This window comes from Oreochromis aureus, linkage group 7, assembly GCF_013358895.1.
Source record: "Oreochromis aureus strain Israel breed Guangdong linkage group 7, ZZ_aureus, whole genome shotgun sequence".
NCBI lineage: Eukaryota > Metazoa > Chordata > Actinopteri > Cichliformes > Cichlidae > Oreochromis > Oreochromis aureus.
In genome coordinates, this window is record NC_052948.1 from 29,814,314 (window position 1) to 29,835,550 (window position 21,237).

At 39.4% G+C, this 21,237-nt stretch overlaps 1 protein-coding gene across 2 annotated transcripts; it reads right to left on the reverse strand.

Annotated features, from left to right (window-relative positions):
- Positions 1-947: 947 nt before the first annotated feature.
- LOC116321290 (alpha-mannosidase 2-like) lies at positions 948-20,308 on the reverse strand. Of its 2 annotated transcripts, none has more exons than XM_031741084.2 (24): positions 19,988-20,308; positions 17,322-17,464; positions 16,770-16,988; positions 15,665-15,809; positions 15,477-15,564; positions 14,770-14,853; positions 13,406-13,533; positions 13,148-13,321; positions 12,669-12,855; positions 11,761-11,938; positions 10,972-11,162; positions 10,685-10,882; positions 8,931-9,045; positions 8,568-8,635; positions 5,446-5,614; positions 5,138-5,374; positions 4,703-4,828; positions 4,505-4,619; positions 4,269-4,402; positions 4,037-4,178; positions 3,767-3,900; positions 3,307-3,501; positions 1,894-2,004; positions 948-1,808 (listed from the first exon to the last, which is right to left on the reverse strand). In XM_031741084.2, exons 2-24 carry the CDS (start codon positions 17,460-17,462, stop codon positions 1,638-1,640), a joined length of 3,450 nt encoding a protein of 1,149 aa, XP_031596944.1. In that variant the 5' UTR covers positions 17,463-17,464; positions 19,988-20,308; the 3' UTR covers positions 948-1,637. The 2 variants fall into 2 exon arrangements, with proteins under 2 accessions (XP_031596944.1, XP_031596945.1); XM_031741085.2 differs by having other exon boundaries at positions 19,976-20,308.
- Positions 20,309-21,237: the final 929 nt, after the last annotated feature.

Here is a 21,237-nt window from a genome sequence, read left to right on the forward strand (position 1 = left end):
TGTTGTTTTCCTTGTTTGTACCCTTTTTTCTGATTTTTAAGTTGTTATGTAATGAAGAAATATTATTATTTTAAGTCAAGTTCAGAAGATCCAAGATTACAATTTACAGTTATCTAAAGAGCTTACACAGATCTATCATGTATAAATAAATAAACCATAGCCAATCTGTTATTTTCATTTACATAGCCGTTTTTTCCCCATTTTCAGACTATGCAGATGGTTCCCACAGCCACTAGGGGGCCCTCAAGCTGCAAATTCAGCCTCAGTGTAACCGTAAAAATTTAACTTGTCTTAATCTGTATCCAGATAAACTGCCAAATGTGTTTAATGAAGTAACTCTGGGAGGCCGATTCTTGACTGATTGTGTCCCACTGTGTGTTTTTCTGTTCAGATTTGCTTTTACTGCACTGTCGGTGTGTTTTAGGGTAGCTGTCACACTGAAACATGAAGCGTCTGCCAATCAGATCAGATTTCCAGATGGTTTAACATGGTGAATCAAAATCTGTGTTCATAACTCCACCAATTTTACCAAAGATCTCCCACCACGGGCTGAAACACAGACACAAACCATGACTGACCCGCCACCGTGTTTTACAGAGGGCTAGACACTTACTGTTGGACGTCTGTCATACATGCTGACAATAATTTGAACCAAAACTTTCAAATTTGGATTCGTCGCTCCATCAGACCCGTTTTCAGTGATTTTTAGTTCAGTTCTGTATTTGTGGCCCCTCCAACCAGAGAGGCGGGCACAGGAAGAGACGAGCAGAAAGAAGGAACGAGTCGTTTAAGAAAATGCGACAGCTTCTTGTTTTCACCCCGAATTTTGTTATTTTTAATTTTGAAGGTTTGAAACTATTTTTAAAGATATTCAACTACAATTAAACCTTAAAAATGAACCTGTGTGACCAGACTGAAGCCTTTAAACACAAAGCATCACTGAGTCCTTAAACAGGAAACTCTGAACTTTATTGTAAAAAATTATTCAGAAATATTAAAAAAAACCTTTTATTTATATTAACACAAATTTATCCCGCAGTAAAAACATTTTAACTAATCGTTTCTGTTTTTTTCTTTCACCCGAGAGAATCTCTACATTAAAAAAAGCTTTCCCAGAATTCCCTGCAACTTCTCTTTTCACAGCAACAACAAACTAAATCATAAAAAAAATATCAATATGTGCATTTAGAAGCAGAGCAATGACACAAAATTACACACACTTCCACTCTCACAGGTAAAACAGCAGTAACAGACCATCACCATAGAAACACTCTCGCACACGCTCATTGGACACCGAACGGACAAACTGACTGGTCACAGTTTCAGTGTTTCTCAATTTGAATAAATAATGTGACCTTTGATCTACGCTAGAAAACTAGAAAACATCATGGCTTTTATTTTGAAAGAATCCTTTCTTACTATTTATTGTTTCCTGTTTTGTTTTGGTCCCTGAAAGATTTTCTCTCCGAGTCTGACAATCATCTGAGATTAAAAATAAATTTCTCTGTTAAATATTCGAATTTTCTGCTTCTTTTCACCTTAAATTTGACTTTTTTCAGTCCCTGTTTGTCTGCTCTCTGATTGTGAGAACCATGAGTACCAATCTCTGCTCAGTAGCTGCAGCAGTGTCATCATTTTCAGTCCATCTGTACGCGGAAAGCGATGATTTCCATTGGCCGCAGCTGTGCGATGCGCGGCGGATGCCGTTGTTGGGCGGTCTCTGGCTCGTCGTCAGCTCGCAGCAGCGTGAGACCTGACCGACGGACTGATCGGAACTGAAGCGGAGAGAAAAGGTCGTCCAGGTTCACCTGGAAACACAACAAGAACAAAATCAAGTCATACAATCTTTTAATGTCATTTTAAATCTTAAATAAATGGCGAGTGTGTCGTCACCTCTTCATGCTCGCTCCACGTGCACTGAGGCGCCGGCTTGGGGGCGGTGCTACAGTCAAAGCCCTTCCTGTGGAGGAACAGGGCAGCTTCCTGTGATGGTGTATCTGCTTCCTGTTTACACAAACACAAAAAATGACCTCATTTCTGACAGGTGATCGATTCGTGCTGATCGAGAACCTGGACAGGAAGTTTGAACCACAGGTGTTTCCTTACTGTTACCGCAGTGACATCACACAGGTTATTATCTCATCATTCATTTTATACCTGTACTCCAGGTTAGTGCTGGGCGATATGACGATATATATCGTGTGGACGATAGAAAAGTGTCTATCGTGCCATTTGTCTTCTATCGTTTATATCGTTTCTAACCCGAATTTTACAAATTATTACATAAAATATATCATTAACCCTTTACAACCGGGTCGGAGCAGGCAAACTCCGCTTTTCCTAACTATTTTTAAATCCCTGTAGAACTGTAACCACGTAAGGGTAGCGCAATAATGGTTTTTTTTGCATATGAAACCGTGGGAGTTGTACTTACATCTTATTCCATTAGCTTGCTCTAGGTCACGGTTTTCTTCCACATATAGCTTTGCAAAAAATTGCATAAAAAGAACTTCCAGCAACAAAAACATAATATTCCAGAAACAGGCTTTGCCGATCCGATCAGCTGTTCATAACACTTCCTACATTGGAATATAAGTCAGCGCGAACTATCTTATGTCCGCCATTACCTGTCCGAAACCGGAAGTGACGTCATTTTCGCGGAAAATGTAGTTTTTTAAGCTTCAAAGTCTATGTTGGTATTTTTAAAAGTCATGTTTGACTTTATGCTCTTCTGTATCATTTCTGGGGTGCTTAGAAGTCAAATTGCACTGCTGTAAATAGTTTATTTTGATGCACATGCTGTGTTTTTGCAAATTTGCATTTATTTATTTTCATTTTTCCAGTAGTATATAAAAATTTGTGTATTTCAAAAATAAAACTATGAGGACACTCAAAATAAATAAATGTAAAGATAAGCTCTAAGCGGACTTGGTTCTATGGTAGGTCTTAAAGGGTTAAATAGCCTGTGCAAATATATTAGTGTTGTCTTCTCACTATACATACTCTTAACTTTATGCAAGAGAAAATAAAGTATAAAAAAATGATATTTTTTGCAAAGAAACTCTGTCTTGTGGTTTCGCAACATGGTGCTGCTTTACATGCACCCGGATTTGCGACATGCTTTACAGTAACTCAAAACAAAGACTGCACCCTCTCCACTCGCTGTTTAAAGACTGCATACTTTCCAGATGACCACAGGTCAGGTGGTATATCGTGATATATATCGTTATCGTGATATAAAATAATTCATATCGTGATAAATATTTTTTCCATATCGCCCAGCACTACTCCAGGTGCATCTCTCACCTGCGTGTCCTCCAGCGTCCTCAGGTTCAGCAGGTGGATGTCGCATGGCAGCGACGACTGGAGCGGCTGGAAAGGGCGGAGCTTTGGCAGCTGGCTGTTGCTGGGGGCAACCATGGTCATGGGCGGGTGGCAGAGGGAGAGGGAGGCCAGGTGGGCAAGCAGCGACAGGTGATCAACTGAGGCTCCTCCCACTTCCTGTCAGAACAAAAACACAATAAAACCAGAGTGAGAAAAAAATATTCGTTGTTATTGTCAAAGCTCCGACGGCGGTTTGTTTCTGTGTCACATTGAGAACTTTACTCCGAGTATTTTCCACTCAAAGTAATCAAGTCACCTTTGATTTAAAAACAAAAGCGCAAAAAGTGATGAGCGTTGATCTCACTAAACACTGTGCTGTGAGACTAGGCCCCACCCACAAATCTAGCTATTATTTCTGCCACTTATCATTTCTGTCCCTTACCTTAGCCCCGCCCCCACGGTCCTCCAGCAGCAAGTGGTAGAGACTCGCTGTCAGCTTGTTGTCAGTGACACCCTGCCCAAGGCCGCGGTTATCGTCCTGCTGCAGGCGCCGGTCCAACACCAGCTCCAGTTCACCTGCACAGGTAAGGAGTCACACAGGTCAAAGGTCAACACACCGTCTGCAGTGACTCTTTAAACATCAACGTTACTGATCTGATAATTTTGCTACTATTAAAACAGAATAGAAATGTGATGTAAACTGTGGGCTCACCTGGTTTGAGTGACGCGACACCCTGGCTCTGAGCCGACAGCAGCGACAGGCGACTCGTCGAGTCCTGCAGGAACGCTGCTGATGTCATCGGGTAGAAGTTAGCCTGCAGGGGGAGCTTCGCCAGCGTTCGACGCTGCTGCATCTAGACCAATAACAGATCAATACTCAGTAAGGAATCACAGTGATGAAGGGACTGCATTTCAAAATAAAAGCAGCAGAATTGTGTAAAAACCTGGAAGCCGTTGAGGTCAGAGTAGAAGCGGTTGCCACTGGCAACGTCACTAACAATCTTCATGACGAGCTCACGATTGACCTGAGACCGAATGTCCACCAAGTTTGAAATCTCCAGGGATTTCCCAGCATGCCCTGGGACAGGCAGGCAGAGCAGACACTTTGAATTATTCAAAGCAAATTCAGATTTAGAATAATTTATAATTTATTTTATATATTTATGAATGAAGTCATTACCATCCAGGTGGAAGAGTCGCACTGTGTGTGTAAAGTGTGGGAAATGGGAAGTGATGTCAGAGAAGATGGGACCCTTGGAGACGCGGACCAATGGAGGTTCAGAGGATGTGTAGAGCTGCAGGAGACATTAACAACAAGTCAGAGGACGGAGCGAGAGAGTGAGAGCGAGAAGTTCAGATGTGTTCACGCCGGTCTCACCTGAGCCCCCTCATCCGCGGGCAGGAACAGGTAGGCTCCGCTCTTGTCCCGGGATCCGGTTCTGGTTCCGTACCACAGGAACTGAACCTGGATCTTACGGACTAGACCAGACTGCAGGCGGAGCTTCTGGAATTTCAAAATAAAAGCTGGTCAACAAGATGCTTCAGTGAAAAAGAAACCTTATTTTGAAAATAAGATGATAGCTAACCACACATGATTTTATTCACATTTTGTTTTCTTCTTTGCTGGTTTTGAAGGTGTAATTGTACAGAGACTGAAGCAATCCTGACTCAGATTTTTACATTTTATAGTCATGTTTTTGAATTTTCATTATTTTTAATCCCTTTTACTGAATGTATCAGTTCTTACAGTTTGTTACTAAGAACACAGAAGTCTGCCAACAACATTCACACAACAGACTTTGAAAATCCTGACCTCCAGCAGGCCCGTTTCAGGTGAGCTCCATATCTGGACATGTTTGTTGCTAAGCGACAGGGGTGCGTCTGCCTCAGATCCTTGAAGGCTGGACACCTGGAAGTGCTCGGTGTGGATATCTGGCGGGTTGCCACGACGATGAACTGTGTAGCGTGCCCGAGGGGTGGAGCCAGAGGATGCTTTGGTCACATGGTACACGACGAGTGACAGAGGAGGAAGTTCAGCCACGAAGGACAGCTAGAGTGAGAGAAGAGGAAGTTAAAGCAAACCGCAGTGATCAATAACCTGATCAGGGAGCTGGTTCTCACCTGGAAAGTGTCTGTGGATGGCTGGTTTGGCTCCGCCCACACCGCAGAGATCTGAGCGGCCATTTGTCGGCCCGTTTCAGCGTCAACAACCTGTGCGTCCGGAGAGTCAACGACAACGCTGATGACGGAGGTACGGAGCTGCTCGGTGGGATTAAAGATGATCAATGACCTGAAGCAGAATCCAATAATCAATAGAAGTGATTGCTCTGTGATTGAAGTCAGCCGCTAACAGTTAGTTACTGACATTTACACTCCCAGAGGCACGCCATTTTTCTTCTCACTAATTTTATTACTTTTTTAAAGACACTTTTTCTACTTTTTTGTTTTGACATAAAGATGATCATCTAAAATCTGAACTGTAAATACAAAATTGAGATTATATCTGCTTTTTTGCCCTCTATTCAATTTACACATTCACAATATTAAAAGTATTAATAAAGCTCAGTTTAAACAGCCAACAATATAGATCAAAGACAATGCACAGTTGGTGTTTTCATTGACCTAAAAAAAAGCTTTTCACACAATTAATCATCAAATATTATTTGATAAACTGGAGTACTATGGCATTAGAGGAGTGGTGCTAGAGTGGATAAGGAGTTATTTGAGAGACAGGCAACAATTTGTGAAGATTGGTGAATATCAATCAGAGTCCATGGACATTGTGTGTGGAGTTCCACAGGGGTCAGTATTGGGACCAAAGCTGTTTATCCTGTACATCAATGATATATGTAAAACATCTGATATGTTACAGTTTATTTTGTTTGCAGATGATACAAATATTTTTTGTGCTGGAGAGAATTCACAGCAGCTTTTGGAAATTGTCACACAAGAAATGATTAAACTGAAAACATGGTTTGACAGAAACAAGTTATCACTAAATTTGAAAAAAACTACATTTATGTTATTTGGAAATTGTAAAAAAGATGCTGGAGCAAAATTGTTAATATATAATGTTGAAGTAGAGCAAGTTTCTCATACAAAATTTTTGGGTGTGATAATAGATAACAAAATCTGCTGGAAACCTCACATAAAGCATATACAAGCTAAACTGTCAAGAAGCATCTCTGTACTGAGTAAAGCTAAACATTTTTTGCCTTCCAAATCACTCCAGGTACTTTACTGTTCACTTATATTGCCATATTTGGAATACTGTGTGGAAATCTGGGGAAATACATACAAAACTTCACTTCAACCATTATGTAAAATTCAGAAAAAAGCAATCAGGATGATTACTAAAGCAGGATTTAGAGACCACACTAAACATTATGTTCTTGAAATTAAAAATTCTGAAGTTTATGGATCTTATAAAATATACAACTGCAAAAATTATGTACAAAGCCAGATACAATATGTTACCAGGAAATGTACAGAGGATGTTTTTTGACAGAGAAGGGGACTATGAATTGAGGGGAAAATTAAATCTGAAGACTCTTAAAGCACAGACAAAGGTTAAAACCTTTTGTGTTACCATTTGTGGGGTAAAACTGTGGAACAGTTTTACTGTGGACCTACAGATATGTTCAAGCATTAGTCAGTTCATAAAGATGTTTCGAAAACTGCTTTTGGAAGAATATGAAACTGATAAAGTTGATGACCCATTGTATATATATAATAGGGGTGCAACAATACTCGTATCGATATTGAACCGTTCGATACAGTGCTTTCGGTTCAGTACGTATATGTATCGAACAATACACAATTTTTTATTTATTTTATCAACTTTTCTTCTGACGATGCTGTCTGTGTTGAGCGCTCAGTGGATCTGCGTTCGACTACTCCGCCTAGGCTGCACTGTCGAGCGCAGATCCACTGAGCGCAGCGCAAGCTAGCAAGACAGAAGCTAAGCTCGTTGCAACATGGCAACTGCCTCAATGCTACCCGAAATTGAACCTCCCCCACCCTCATTCAGATCTGGCGTTTGGAACTATTTTGGTTTTCATGTGAAGCATGACCCTGATGGTAAGCGCATCATGGACAAAAGTAAAACAGTATGTTGGATGTGCAACGCAATGCTCAATCGGTGGGAACTAGTGCGTTAGCACAGTTAGCTTGTTAACGTGTTGACGCCGCCCAGCCCCACACACGGGGCGATCCGCCGTAACTTGTTAACGGAGATTTGCCGCGTTATGGCGTTAATGTCATTTTAACGAGATTAACGCTGACAGCACTAGTGGGAACACAACGAATATGACTGCACATTTACGCCGACATCATCCTAGTGCAAAGACAAGTGGAAGCAGACAAAAACAACAAGCACGCATGCTACAAACTTTACCCAAGTCATTTAGACAGCACATGATTCTCCTTATGGGGACCTGATATGTTTAATATGCTGCTGAGAATATAGCCCAGAAGAAGCGTATAGTATAGCTTTTATTTTGGAAAGAGCCATTTCTCTGTAATAAACTCTCTTTTCCAAAGATGAGTGATTTCTCGATCAGATAGATTTGTTTTTTATTATTTTGTTGTTTCAGCAACATTAAATTTAAAAACTACTTTTGAGTTAAAATATATATTTATAATTTTAATAAATGACAAATTAAAGGCATGAACATTTTTTTGTATCGAAAAAATATCGAACCGTGACATCAAAGTATCGAACCGAACCGTGAATTTTGTGTTGCACCCCTAATATATAACTATGCTAAATTGTATCTAAATTATATCTATCACTGTAGCTATGTTTATACATGTCCTCCTTGTCTATTGTGTGGGGTAAGTGATGATGGGAATTAGGGGTAACAATGAATAGTGGGATTCAATACAATGTTGAGCATCGGGTAGGGATTAATAAGTATGTTATACTTCTTCCTACTCCATTTCCGACTTAATAATTGTCATTTCATGTCATTTAGACTCTGTTTTATTTTATTTATTTTCTTTCTTTGTTTTGTCTGAGCACATACGTGTGTGTATTTACATATATATTCGTATTTGTAAATGCAAGTATGTGTACTTGTGTATGTATTGTTTTTTTTCTGTATATATCTGAAATAAAGATACAATAACAAAACAGCAGTAGTAAAATAATAAAATAACCGGATCACTTCATTATTAAATTTACACCTTAATTTTTTTTTTTTTGAAGGGAAAAAAAGGCCTCTTCAGTTCCTCCCACTTACCTGGGCTCTAAACTGAGTGAGAGCGTGGTCTTCTGAGGCAGAGCGTCCTGCGCCGAGATTACTTCGTCCTGGAGGAAAGTCACAACATTAAAACAGTTTATCATTTCTAACATTCAAACTTTCTAAACTCATCTTTTAACTTCCTCTTTGAAAGACAGTGAAGCCTCTTTAAAGAGTAAAGAAATGGAGGATGACCTGAGGATCTGCACCAAGGCCCAGTATGACATAAAGAAGGATTATTATAAACTAAGCTGCTCCACCAAGAATAAAAACATGGACCTGGAAATAAGTTACGTTAAAGAATGAAAGCATTAAAAAGGTTCTTCATAAATAAATGGAGTCCAGAGGAGTGTTAAAAGTCACCATTTGTAAGAAGGGCTTTGATTGGTCGTGGTGATATTGGCTCTTGTCCAATAGAAGCAGCCAATGAGCGGAGCTCTGCAACACCTGGTGTAGATTCAGGATCGACTGGAATAACCTGGAAAACAAACAAACATTAGCTAATATTTTCTGTTTCTTTATTTTTTTTCCTTTAATTTTAAATTCAGGAAACAGTTCAACATTTAAAGTCATCAAACACACGACAACTGAGAGTCTACACGGCAAAAACATGCCAACAACACGCTTATTTAACAGGAGCGACGGACTATTAGTGTTAGATGCTAAATCTAGATGAATGGGTGTCATAGGAGGCTAATGCTAAATGCTAACTGCACACACTAGATGTGGTGGTACCTGTTACCGTTGCCAGTGGCGACGCCGTCCTTCAACAGAAAGCATGGAGGAAACAAATGAGACAAAAAAAACAGGCTAATGCTAAAAATAATACACAGATACAGGTGATGCTAACACTGATAGACAGTGCTGTGAAAAGGTATTTTTTCCCCATACCTGATATTTCTTTGCAGTTTCGTTACACTTACATGTTTAACAAATTTTGATATTAGGCAAAATGTTTAAATAGAAAATGAATTTGTTTAAATTATAACGTTATTTATTAGGAAAAAATTTTATCCTGTGTGAAAAAGTAATTATCCCTCTTGTTTAATTATGAAGTAATTGTGATTGAGCACATTTTTTGGGAAAGTTGAGCTCAGTTTCACTGCCACTCCCAGACCTGATTCCTGGTAGACCTGCTGAATCAGGACTCACTTAAACGGAACCTGTTTTACAAACTGAAGCAGACTAAAGGATCTCATGGGAGAATTCCAAGAGGAAAACCACTGCTGACCAAAAAGGCTCGTCTCACAAAGCCAGAAAACATATGGATGATCCCCCAGATTGCTGGAAAAAAAAGCTGCACCTCCGTTCCATTACATCTGGCATGAAATTAACAGCACTTCATAAAAAGATCATCAGAGCAACAGATGGGGGTGGTAGTGTGACGGTCTGGGCTGCTTTGGTCCTTCGGGACCTGTACGAGTTGCTGTAATTAATAAAACCACAAATTTGTGGGTTATGCAGCAAGACAATGATCCAAAACACGCTAGCAACTCACCCCTCTGACTCAAAACAAAATCAAATTTTTAGAGTGACCGTTCATGTTAGGAAACCCTCCAGTGTAGCTGAATTATTAAAATTCTGCAAGGAGGAATGGGCCAACATTATCACTTCTTATGATAAAAGGGAAAAACAAGACTTTATCTCAAATGCTACATTCCAGTTCTTGCTGCCAAGGGTGGCAGAATCAGTTATTAGGTTTAGGGAGCAATTATTTCACAATTTGTTTTTTAACAAAAAGGGACATTTCTTTTTTTTTTTCTTCTTTTTTTTTTTTTAAACCACAGGAACAGATCAGCGGTTTTCCCTTAATAAATGAAATCATTTAGATATCATTATTTAAACACCGTATTTTGTATTTTCTCAGGTCATTTTTGTCAGTATAAAAAAGTGATAAAAACAACTCGTTAAAGAAAGTGCTGTACATATTTTCTTCTATTGTTCCATCCTCCTTACTAATATGTCTACTGCAAACTTCAACGTTTACCTGGCAGTTCTGTCACATGGTCAGAGATTCATGCTCTGTTTGTGTTTGTTTGACCTTTTAATAAGTTAAATGTATTGCTTTTATTTCCTGATTATCTTAACATGCTAGTTTGCTAACATGAAGTAGCTACCTGGTACCATAGTCAACCACCACATGTTCCCGTTCGGTGCCAGCAACGGCATCATGGTGTTGGAAGAGCGCCAGGTTCCGCCTCCCCGTTGTCAGCCACTGGAAGTACTCACGTGCTGGAAAATTTTCAGCCAGACGACCATCGCTATGGGAACGACGCATCTCAGCCAGTGTCAGGCTGAAGAGGATTTCCGTCGCTCTGACACAGAAAGAAGACTCAGACAGTCACCATAAAAACAAAGACAACATCATGATGTGTAATCGTGTAACCACACAGATCGGTGGTACCTCAGCGTGGCCTCCAGCTTCCTGTCGAGGCGTTTGTAAAATGGCCGGGATGTGAAGTACCCGGTCCAGTAGTGATCGTCTCGGTCGGCATACGAGAAGAAGTCTCCGCGGAGCTTCGGCAGAGTCGTTCTCGTGGTGCTCAGACGTTGATGAAGAGCCTGGAAGTAATCAGAAAGCGTCCCGAAACGAGCCTGAAAATAAGAGAAGAGGAAAGCTGTCGATCAGCGAAGAGCTGATGTTACCGACTTGACTGTTTGCGCTGATAACAACCTAATTTGCTTTCTTTGTCACTTTTGTATTGTGTGTCCAGATGTTGTTTCAGAATATTTTAGATGTTATTCCAGAATATTTTAAATATCATGAATCATATTTGTATTTGCCATTTGTCACATGAGACATAAACACACTGATAGTTTTTAATCACATCAATTTCTGAAACAACAATGGCCAGAGTTGTGATTCATTATAATAATAATTAAGAAAAACTCTTTGGCATGGTTATTTACTGGATATTAGTGTGACATTCAACAAATGGAAAAATAAAATAAAATATTCTAGAAAAGTGATCGAGACCCTGTGGAACTGCGTTAAGTTTGTCTGAGTCATTTTTGCATAGAGAAACCTATTTGTCAGGCAGTAATGATAAATATTAGCAGGCAAAAATCACACGTGGAGTTCCACATGGCTGCATACTCGGGCCTCTTCAAGAACAACAAAGACCAACATATTGTCTCCAAATGTTGATAATCAGTTGGTACCAGCTGGGAACCAGGTGTCCTGGGAGCTCACCTTGATGTGGAGCTCTGGGTGTCGGTTGAAGTAATCAAAGAGTTTCTGGTAGTTGTTAAACTGAACGTCCCACTCGCTTGACTCCACGTATCGAAAGTCATCGCCAAGAGGAACAAGAAGGACAGATGAGCGAAAGAGTCGCGACTTCTGACGGTATTGATCCAGCAGGAGGAGCGCTCTGAGAGGACGACAGGTGGATCAACAGAAGCTCTGATCAATCAGAATGATTATTAAACAACAAAACTAGCAGAGAGACAGCAAAGTAACCGAAGAAGAAGAGAAGCTGCTGTGTTAAATTAATGAAGTTTGTTAGAAAACTATTTGTATTATCATTGTCATTCTAGAAAATGACAATGATAATACAATAACCTTTACTCTACTTTGAATACTTGAAATTCAAAGTAAAGGTTAAAAAAAGGAAAACGTCAAGGAAAAATTAAAAGAAGAAAAGGAAAATAAAACTGAAAAAGATTAAAAAAAGCAATCAAAATTTAAAATGTCAAGAAAAAAGTTCAAAGGAAGAAAAATAAAAAACTTAAAAAGGTGGAAATTATGTTAAAACATAAAACATCCATGAAACAGTTTTGAATAAAAAATTTATTTTCAATAAAATTGCTTAATGTAAAAAAAAAAGTTTTAAAAAAAAGTTTTAAACAATTTTAAAAGTTGCCTAAATTTCAATGGTAAATAAATAAATGAATCACGAAAATTCCTTAAAAATGAAAAAGTAAAACAGTCAAAAATAAAATAAAATAACCCCATCTATTCATAACTTTTAAAAAGAAGAAAGCTCCAAAATTCAATAATACACCTAATGATAACAACAACAACAACAACAATAATAATAATAATAATAACAAATAATAATAATAACACTGTTATTCTCTTTGGCCCCGCTTCCCCCTCACCTCTCCTGGACATTCTGGTCTGTGATTGGCTTTGGTGGGATCTTCCATGGACAGAAGGTCCGTCTCCCAGGCAACCGCTGGAAGTCAAACTGACAGCAGACCGCTGGGTTTGGACCGCACGTGTGCGGCACGTCATAGCTGTAGAAGGGCATCATGTGACATGTGATGTCACTACGGGAGGAGGAGTCTGATGGACAGGAAGTGGGCAGAGTTAAACACTTCTAACTGCCCCTTTTCCTTTTTGTATTTCATTGGTTATTAATAAAGTTTTTTGACTATACTTTCTTCAGTAACAACAGTTAAATTAAAAAATTTAATAAAAATCTGAATTTAATCCATATTTTAAATGACTTACAATATTTAATCATTTAAATTATTATTTCAAATATTTGTTTTATATTTTGTCAAAATTCCAAATGTTTTTTGTCTTTTGTATTGTTCATGATTAATTTTTCCATCACTGAAAAAACATTATTTACCCCAGCTTTGTCGCCATAGAAACTCGAGCGTCTGTTGCTGGGCAAAGTGCTTCTTGATAGAGTAGTGAACTCTCTGGATAAGCATGTTGTGAAGCCCCGCCCCCTTCAGCAGGTACGCCATAGAGGGGGAGTGGCCGAACGGGTCGATGGCCCAGCCGCTCCTCGGCTTCACACCTGCACAGAGAAAACGCCACGGTTAAGCACGCGAACAGGAAACGCATCATTACAGCAACGTGCCAAACAGGGGAGTCATGTGACCCAGGTGTTTCTGCAGCCACTGGTGTCCCTCCATCAGCTGATCCAGCATAGCGAAGTAATGAGAGTTTGCCTCGTCGGGCATCACCCAGCCGCCCGTTACCAGCTCCAACTGCCCCGCCTCCACTAGGCTGGCCAATCACACGAAAGGAAACAGAAAACAGGGGGAAAAAATGGCTTCAAATGATGAAAATATTTTTTTTTTTAATTACAAAAACTAACAGAAACAATTTTGTTACATTTATTTAAGCAGATTAAAACTTAGTTTTTGTTTAAAAGGAAATATGACATAAGAGAAAAAGTGAAATTAAACTGAAAGGAAAATTCAGAATTAGCAAGAAACAGCTACAATTTTAGTTATAGTTTAAAAAAATAAAGTCTGCTTCGGTTTCCTCCCGGCTGTTACAATAAAGTTTAACATTCAGACAGCCATAATTTTCTGGGGTTAGCATCCATCTAAGGATGACATCGTGTACGACGGTCTGACTGAAGGATTTCAACAACACTGAAAGGCGCTGCTATCACTCTGGTTGTAAAAGAGGATGAAAACTACACCGCAGCCATGTTTGGAGGGTCAGTGAAGTCACGCTAGCTGACATTATGCTACTTGATGGTTAGCTACAGAGCTCTGGTTAGACTAACATTAACACATTAGCATTAATGAAGATAGAGGATGAGGGTTAAACTGTTCTAACAGCCGCCATCACAAGACAGGAAGTAGTCACTGAAAACAGATCCAGTGTTCAAGCAAGAGAACCTCTGAGAGGATTCCCTCACAGCACGAGGTTGTTATTAAACTGCTGCTGAGCGGTTTATGTTTATATTAGAAAGTCCTGATCCTGAGCTTCATGTCCACTGAAATCTTCTGAATCCTTCAAATATTTGGGAAGCTGTGATGGGCTATGACTTTAAAAACTGAGCATACAGACGAGCTGCACATGAACAGTGCCGATAAAAAGCCAGAGAGGACGAGAATGATGACTGCTGGGTTTTTGGATGGAGGCTGGTGACTGCAGCATGTTATAAAAAGATGAGACTCAAAGCAGAAGCTCAGACTGGAGAGAGTTGAAATGGCATCAGATACGGACTCAGTGAACCAAAACTGTCTGCGGCTCGACTCCTGAGCTCTGCACATCCTTGCCTGTGTTTAGCACTTCATTTTATTTTTGTGCTTCCTCCTGTTTACCAGATGTTTCTGGCATTTAAACAACTTTGGTTAATTTAATTTTCAGAAACAGAAATGAAGAATAATTACTTTCGGTTTTTCTGGACATGTTCAGAAGTGACTGAAAAAACCCCAACCAAACCATAAAACCAAAACAAACAAACATGAAAATGAAAGGAAGCTTGAGGAAGCTTGAAGGTACCGTTTGACTGCCGCTCTCTTCTGGTCGTCGATGTCGTCCCACCACTTGGAGAAATAACTGATTTCAGCCCAGATCAACTTCCTCCTGAGGAGCAGAAAACATAACATGATCAATAATCTGTCAGGAACTCGATCAATAAACAGCATCACGAAGCACAAACTGATGAAGAAATCAAACTTCAGATGAACTTTGTGTAAATAAGTTTCAAAAATATGAAGATCATTTCTTCCTATTCAGAGTCAAACCAACATCAGTCTGTGCTGCTGTGTCTTTGTTTCATGTCATGATTTTTGTTTTTGCGTTTTATTGTTGTTGTTTTATCGTCACTCTGATCTGTATTTTATTCCTGATCTCATTGGATGATGGCAAAACTTATACTTCACATCATACTTTTTTATAAAACTCTGGAAGCTCCAAACATTTTTAACAGGTGTCTAAAATTATCTAATTTCTGTGTCATGGTGGGAAAACTAAAAAAAAACATCATTCACACCATCAGAGAACAGAATGTTGGGTGGAGTCGTTTTCAGCTAGTCTGGTTATGAAGGTTGATTTTAACCTCTAAACCTTCTCTGTGGTTAATAAAAACATTAATATCATAAGATATAAATCTGCTGATGAATGCTGCTTTAATATTAAACCTGAGTTTAGGGTTAGGTTTAGGAAGCCGTCTGTGAGGCGCGTCAGTGCACAGGAAGTGGGCGTACCTGCTGTCCTCGCTCAGTTTGACCACCATGTTGTCGAGGATGTGTCTCGTCTGGTCGTGGTAGTACGCGTCGAACGTCTTTATCCAGCCTGTAACAAAAACAAGAACAAGAAAACTCAAAACACCTCCACGTGTTAGTTCAGCCACCTTCACGCCATCGTGCTGCTGCACACTCAGAGTGTCACTCACCAGGGTCGTTGTGTGAATGTGGAATCAGGAAGAGCTCCAGAGGTTGCTCCGACCACTCGTCGCCCTTGTAAGTGATCTCAAAGCCCTGCTTCCAGGGACCGCCATCGGGGTTATCGAAGGGCAGGAGGTCGTAAACATCCAGTAGCTGATGGAGGAGGGGTTATTATTAAAACTTTATTTCTATGTTAATAAAAACTTTGAATATGTTAATAAAGATTTACATGTTTTTCTATAAATATTTATATTTATTGTAACTTTCACTTCTTCATTCAAAGTTACGAAACCCATTTAAACTAAAAAATAAAATCATTATTAACGTATCCATCAGTTGCTGACTGATCATTTTATCAATAAGAGAAACTCTCTGCCTCCAGACTCCAGCATTATGAACCCTCCATGTCGAGAGTTCAAGCTGTTCTCATCAAGATTCTTTTATTTAATTTTGTTCTAACCAATAAAAGGAGACAATTCTCAAACACGGGAAGTCCTAGGAGGATGTCCGGCAGACGGTGAGGTAACCCCTCTGATGTCAGCATGACTTTTCAGACTAGAGGTGGACACACTCAAACAACCATTACTCTGCATAGAAATATTTGCTGGGATGTTATTCTAGATATTCTAGACTGTGATGTTGAGGAACCAAAGGTAAACAGGAAGAATGAACACAGCCATGAAACTGACACAGTGTGTGCGAGCTGCTCGTTTACATCCACATCAGTGTGTTCTGAAAGATTCCCTGAGCCTGTGTTTGGATGCTGAACATCATTGATTTACTTTTTTATTTACTCAGCAGCTATATGCTAAACATGCTAACCATGTCTGCCTGTGTTCAGGGTCAAATACTTTTAAGAACAATATATTTTATCTTAAGTAAGTGTTTGATTCATTTCACATCACAGCCGATCCACGCCAATGCCGTTTCAGTCACACGTTAAACTACTGGTTCCTGTTTGATAAAGTGTTGATATCAGCGTCTTTAAATAAAAAGTAATAAAAAATGAAAAACTGAAAAACTTGAGTAAATGTTGTCAGTTAATTTCATTTAAAAAATAAAAATCTTTTTAAGTTGAGACAGAACAAAATATAAATGTAAAATTTCGCTGACCTGAACTCCATCCACTCCGTCCTTCATCTCTTCAGCCAATCGGCAGCCAGGAAGAGCCTCACCCCTGCTGCCGAGGGCGGAATCTAAACTGTTGTTGGCTCTTTTCCATGCTGATGCTTTGCTTTGGAGCAGAGAGTCACGCAGCATGGCAACCAATCGGTTGTTGTCGCTAAGGTGACGCTCCAACCTGTCAATCTTCTGCTGGAGGTGGGCCAAATCCTAAAAAAAACAGAGATCTGATTGGTTCAATTTTCATAATTAGTTTGAATTTGTTTCTCTTTCCTTGGTAATGAAATATTTATGTATTTTATAAAAGTTACCACTTATTAGTATTATTATTATTATTATTATCATCATTATTATTATTATTAATATTGGGCCAATTTTATTTTTTATTATTATTATTATGAATAATGACAAGAATAACAGCTAAAAAGAAAATTTAAGTTAATGTGAAAAAAAGAGTTTAATTTTCTTTCTCACAAATGACACTATTTTGAAAATCCACAGGCTCTTATTGTGAAAAAAAATCAAAACTTTTTGTAGACGCACCTCATCCACCTGTCCACCAGGCGTCTCCCCGTATCGCTTAGACTCTGACCCCTGCATGAGGTCCAGCATGCGGTACAGTGACATCACAGCCACGCAGAAGATTCCGCCCACCAGAACCGCTAGCAGCCGACTCCTCTTCATCGCTATGACAACAAAAAAACACATTTTCTATCAGTTAACTTTTTTTCCCAATAATTTCTGCTTTGATTTTTAGGAAAACTGTAAATTGTATGTCATGTATTTATTTTTATACATTACAATTATTTTATAAGTGCATGTGCAAAAAATCAGGCTCATGGGCTCGATGCTGGAAATTTATTAAAAATGACCAAATAAAATGATTTAATTTACTTTCACTGATAAAACAACAGGAGGATCGTTCACGCTTAGCGGTGCAGTCGAGGCTCGTTCTGAGCAGGAAACACAGTTTAAAGTCAGGTCACAAACAGTCTGTGGAGACTTTGAACCTCAGAGTCAGTTTGTCTACGTAAATATTTCAGAGCTGATATCAGAATTATTGACTGATGTTTTCTTATCAGTGCCCAGCAGCTGTCTGCTCTCACAGCAATGCCGGTTAAATGTTCAGAGAGCTGAAGGACTTTTATTTCTGTAATGTTTCACTGCTCAAGGGTTCAGAGGGACTAAAATAAACAAACTAAAAATAAATTACTGATCTTCTAACTGCCTGCATCGGCCCAGAAGTTTACGATCGTCTCTGTGTCAGTGCTGCAGAGTAATCAGACTACTTTTAGGCTTGATGTGTTAATTCACTGTCTGACCTCTTTAAAGACTTCACAGACCCTGTGACCAGTGGGACCAAAACAGATGGACAGGGTCTGCCCGACAGGTAAGACACCTGACAGGTGAACCCCAGGCTGACCTGGCAGTCTAACACATGGTTCCTGTTTTTGTTCTTCTGTAGATCTGGAGGTTAAAGCAGTGGCTTCACCTGGCGTGACCTCTTCCTGCAGGAGGGCTGAATACTTCCTGACTGGCTGACACTGATGACAGACTATCAGCCTAAATTTAAAAAGTTTATGGCCACAAACACAAAGAAAAGGACCAATCACATGAAAGCTGTAGGTGTTCAGATCTAAGGCTATGAGATAGCATCTGAAAACACTCAGTCATGATTTCTTAGTCTGGAAGTGACGCTGCCTCCATGGATCAAATGGTGCGGTTCAGCTCACAGAGACGTTTTTTGACTTGTTAATGAATTCTGTGCCTTTCTCCTGACTCGCTTTACTTGTCCTCTGCTTTGCATAGCATACAACAGGAAGTCATGTTGCAGGGATGAATTTTATAGTCTTTCTTTAAAAAAAAAAAATTAACAGAAATAAAAAATATGATCAGAAGATCTAAGAAGACTGTTTTAAACATGCTGGGGCTTTTAAATATCGGAGACCTTCAGAGATCTGGATGTTTTCATCTGTCCGTGCAGCTGTGAGCACTTTCCTTCCTGAGGACAGTGAACTCAGAGTTTCTGCTGAAATAACAACTTTTTAAAAAACTTTTCCTGAACCTGTTTTTCATTTCTGTGTCCCTGCTCAGTCCAGGAAGATCAGTTGTTTCCATAAAAGCAAAGTTTTCAGTCTTAAAAACCACCAGGTTAGCCTGACTCCACCCTCAGAGCTAAGTTTTTAGACATTATTAAAGTTCAGGAGGGTTACTGCACTGCTGCTGATATTATTAACGAGAAAAAACACACACACACACACACACACTCACTTTTTTGCACACTTGCGACTTTTCTTCATGAAGTTCCTACTAGTTCTATAAACTGTAATGATGATGATGATGATAGAGTCCAGGGTGTAATATAGAAATTTAACTGAGGGAAAAACTCAACTAAACTTAAATAAAATAAAATCCTCTGATATGAGCATTAAGTTTGCGGTCATTCTGTTCTGAAATGTGACGGTTCAGAAAAAAGCTTCAAAGCTTCTTCCTAGCACACTTTCAGGAGGAAAGAGTTAAATGTGAGACTTGCTGTGTTATATTTAATCTTTATGCTGTCAGCTGCTGTCTGGTTTCTGTGTTTTCTGTAAGCTGATTCGCTTAAAAAGGCACAAATTTCCTGCCAAAAACTTTACCAGCGTACAGGAAAGGAAGCATCATGTGACTCTAAGTTTAAAGGAGCGTTTGAAGAATTTTAATATGTGCAGACTTTTCACTTTTTAGTGCACATGAAGGAGAAAACACACTGTATTGAAGCTCTCACAGAGGATGACCCACAAAGGTATGTTTGTTTAAGTGTGTGTGTGTGTGTGTGTTTTTTCTTTAGGTTTACATTATTTGTCTAAACTCTGAGGTGATTTTTTCCCATGTGTTTTATGTTGTATTATTTGATGTCTTCGCTGGTTTTATGTCCTGTCCTCGTATCTCGTGTACAGCAGCCGAGTGTCATTCCCTCTGAGGGACATTAAAAGGTGAGCAAGTGATGAACAGGTGAGTTTCCGAGCTCGGATAAACTGCGCAAGTCTGCAGGGTTTCTGTGGATGTTTCACAATTTTCCTGCTCACAGGAAACTTTCACACGTTTCTTGCAGTAAAATCTTCCCGTTAGCTCTCCGGAGACCAAACAGCTGCTCTTTAAATCAAACTTGTCACGCAGCCGTAAAACTGACCAATAGAAATAATTTTGAATATTTTCACCTGCCCGCTCACCTGATGCTCTCCGCTGCAGGTCTAAGAGCCTCCGACAGAAAATTCATCAAACTTTACGAACTCAGACTTTTCCTTTCTTACTTCCGGGTGGTACAAAAGCTGGCGGGTCTCGCGCTCTCCCTGCGTCTCGTGCCGCAGTTCACGTGCGCAATGACGACACTGCGTGACCTCAGCCTCCCGCGAAAATGAACCGAATAAAAAACAAAAAATAAATTAAAAGTTTCTTAAAATCGAACAAAAATAAAGTTCGGACTTTTGGCAGAGACAGACCAGCCTGCTACTGCTGCTGCGCCTGCGCACTGCCGTTTGTTTTCCTTCCTGCTTGGTTGAGCTTACTCAGCACGACGTCACTTCCGATGAGTCACGTGGTGTTAAGGTGGCCCTGTTATGTTTGACTTTTTTCACTAAGCAGATTGCAACTTTCTTGAATATCACCAAAATACTTTATATCATTGTTTATACCTTTATACCTTTATGTTTATCTTTATTTTTTGTTTAATGTCACCTGCTGACATTGGGAACAGATCTTTGTTCTGTAACATTCTTTGTTTAAAATAAAGTACGTTCTGAAAGAAAAACAAAGGTGGCTCTGATTTATGCTCGTTTCATTGTTCAGAGGTGTTCTCTGATTTTTGGGAACCTGATGAATAATTAAAACATTTCTGTGTTTATCTGGAAACTTTTTTAATGTAAAAAACTTTTTATGTTCCCAATGTGTGAAAATAGTGGTAAATGGTAAATCGATCGCCCCCATAGTGTCCAGCAGGGGGCGACTCCTGTGGCTCTACCCAGAAATGCCAATGTGTGCAGATGTTTTTCTTTGGTGTTCTGCACCAATACACAGCTGTTCTCCTCCCAGATGTTTGATATGGAACAATATTACCATCACACACAGAAAACATCTTTGTTGGTCTGAAAACATGTTTGTGGAGCAGCTTTTTAATTATGAACAGCTCCTGGTGACTGTAACTGTCACTCAAGTTAAATATTTATCACACTATAGTTCAGATTTATGCGACTACGCTTTAACTTTAACCAACTACAGCATCAAAGCTGACGACAACATTTCAATCTGGGATTTTAAAAATTCAACACTCCTCCATCAGAACATCCCTCAGTCCCAGAACAATAATGGCGTTTACACAGAAAAGGACTGAACGAGCTCTTAATGTAGTATATGTTTTCATTATCCCATAAAAAATATGTGTTGTGTAGAACTGCTTCTCAAATGTTGGTAACTATGTCCTTGA

Coding starts and splice junctions, on each gene's coding strand:
- LOC116321290 (XM_031741084.2), bottom strand. CDS start 17,462: ATGAAGAGGAGTCGGCTGCTAGCGGTTCTGGTGGGCGGAATCTTCTGC. Junction 14,854..15,476: donor AAACTGAGCGAGGACAGCAG/GTACGCCCACTT, acceptor TCTGCTCCTCAG/GAGGAAGTTGATCTGGGCTG. Junction 9,046..10,684: donor GTGGTTGACTATGGTACCAG/GTAGCTACTTCA, acceptor TTTGTTTTCCAG/GTTATTCCAGTCGATCCTGA.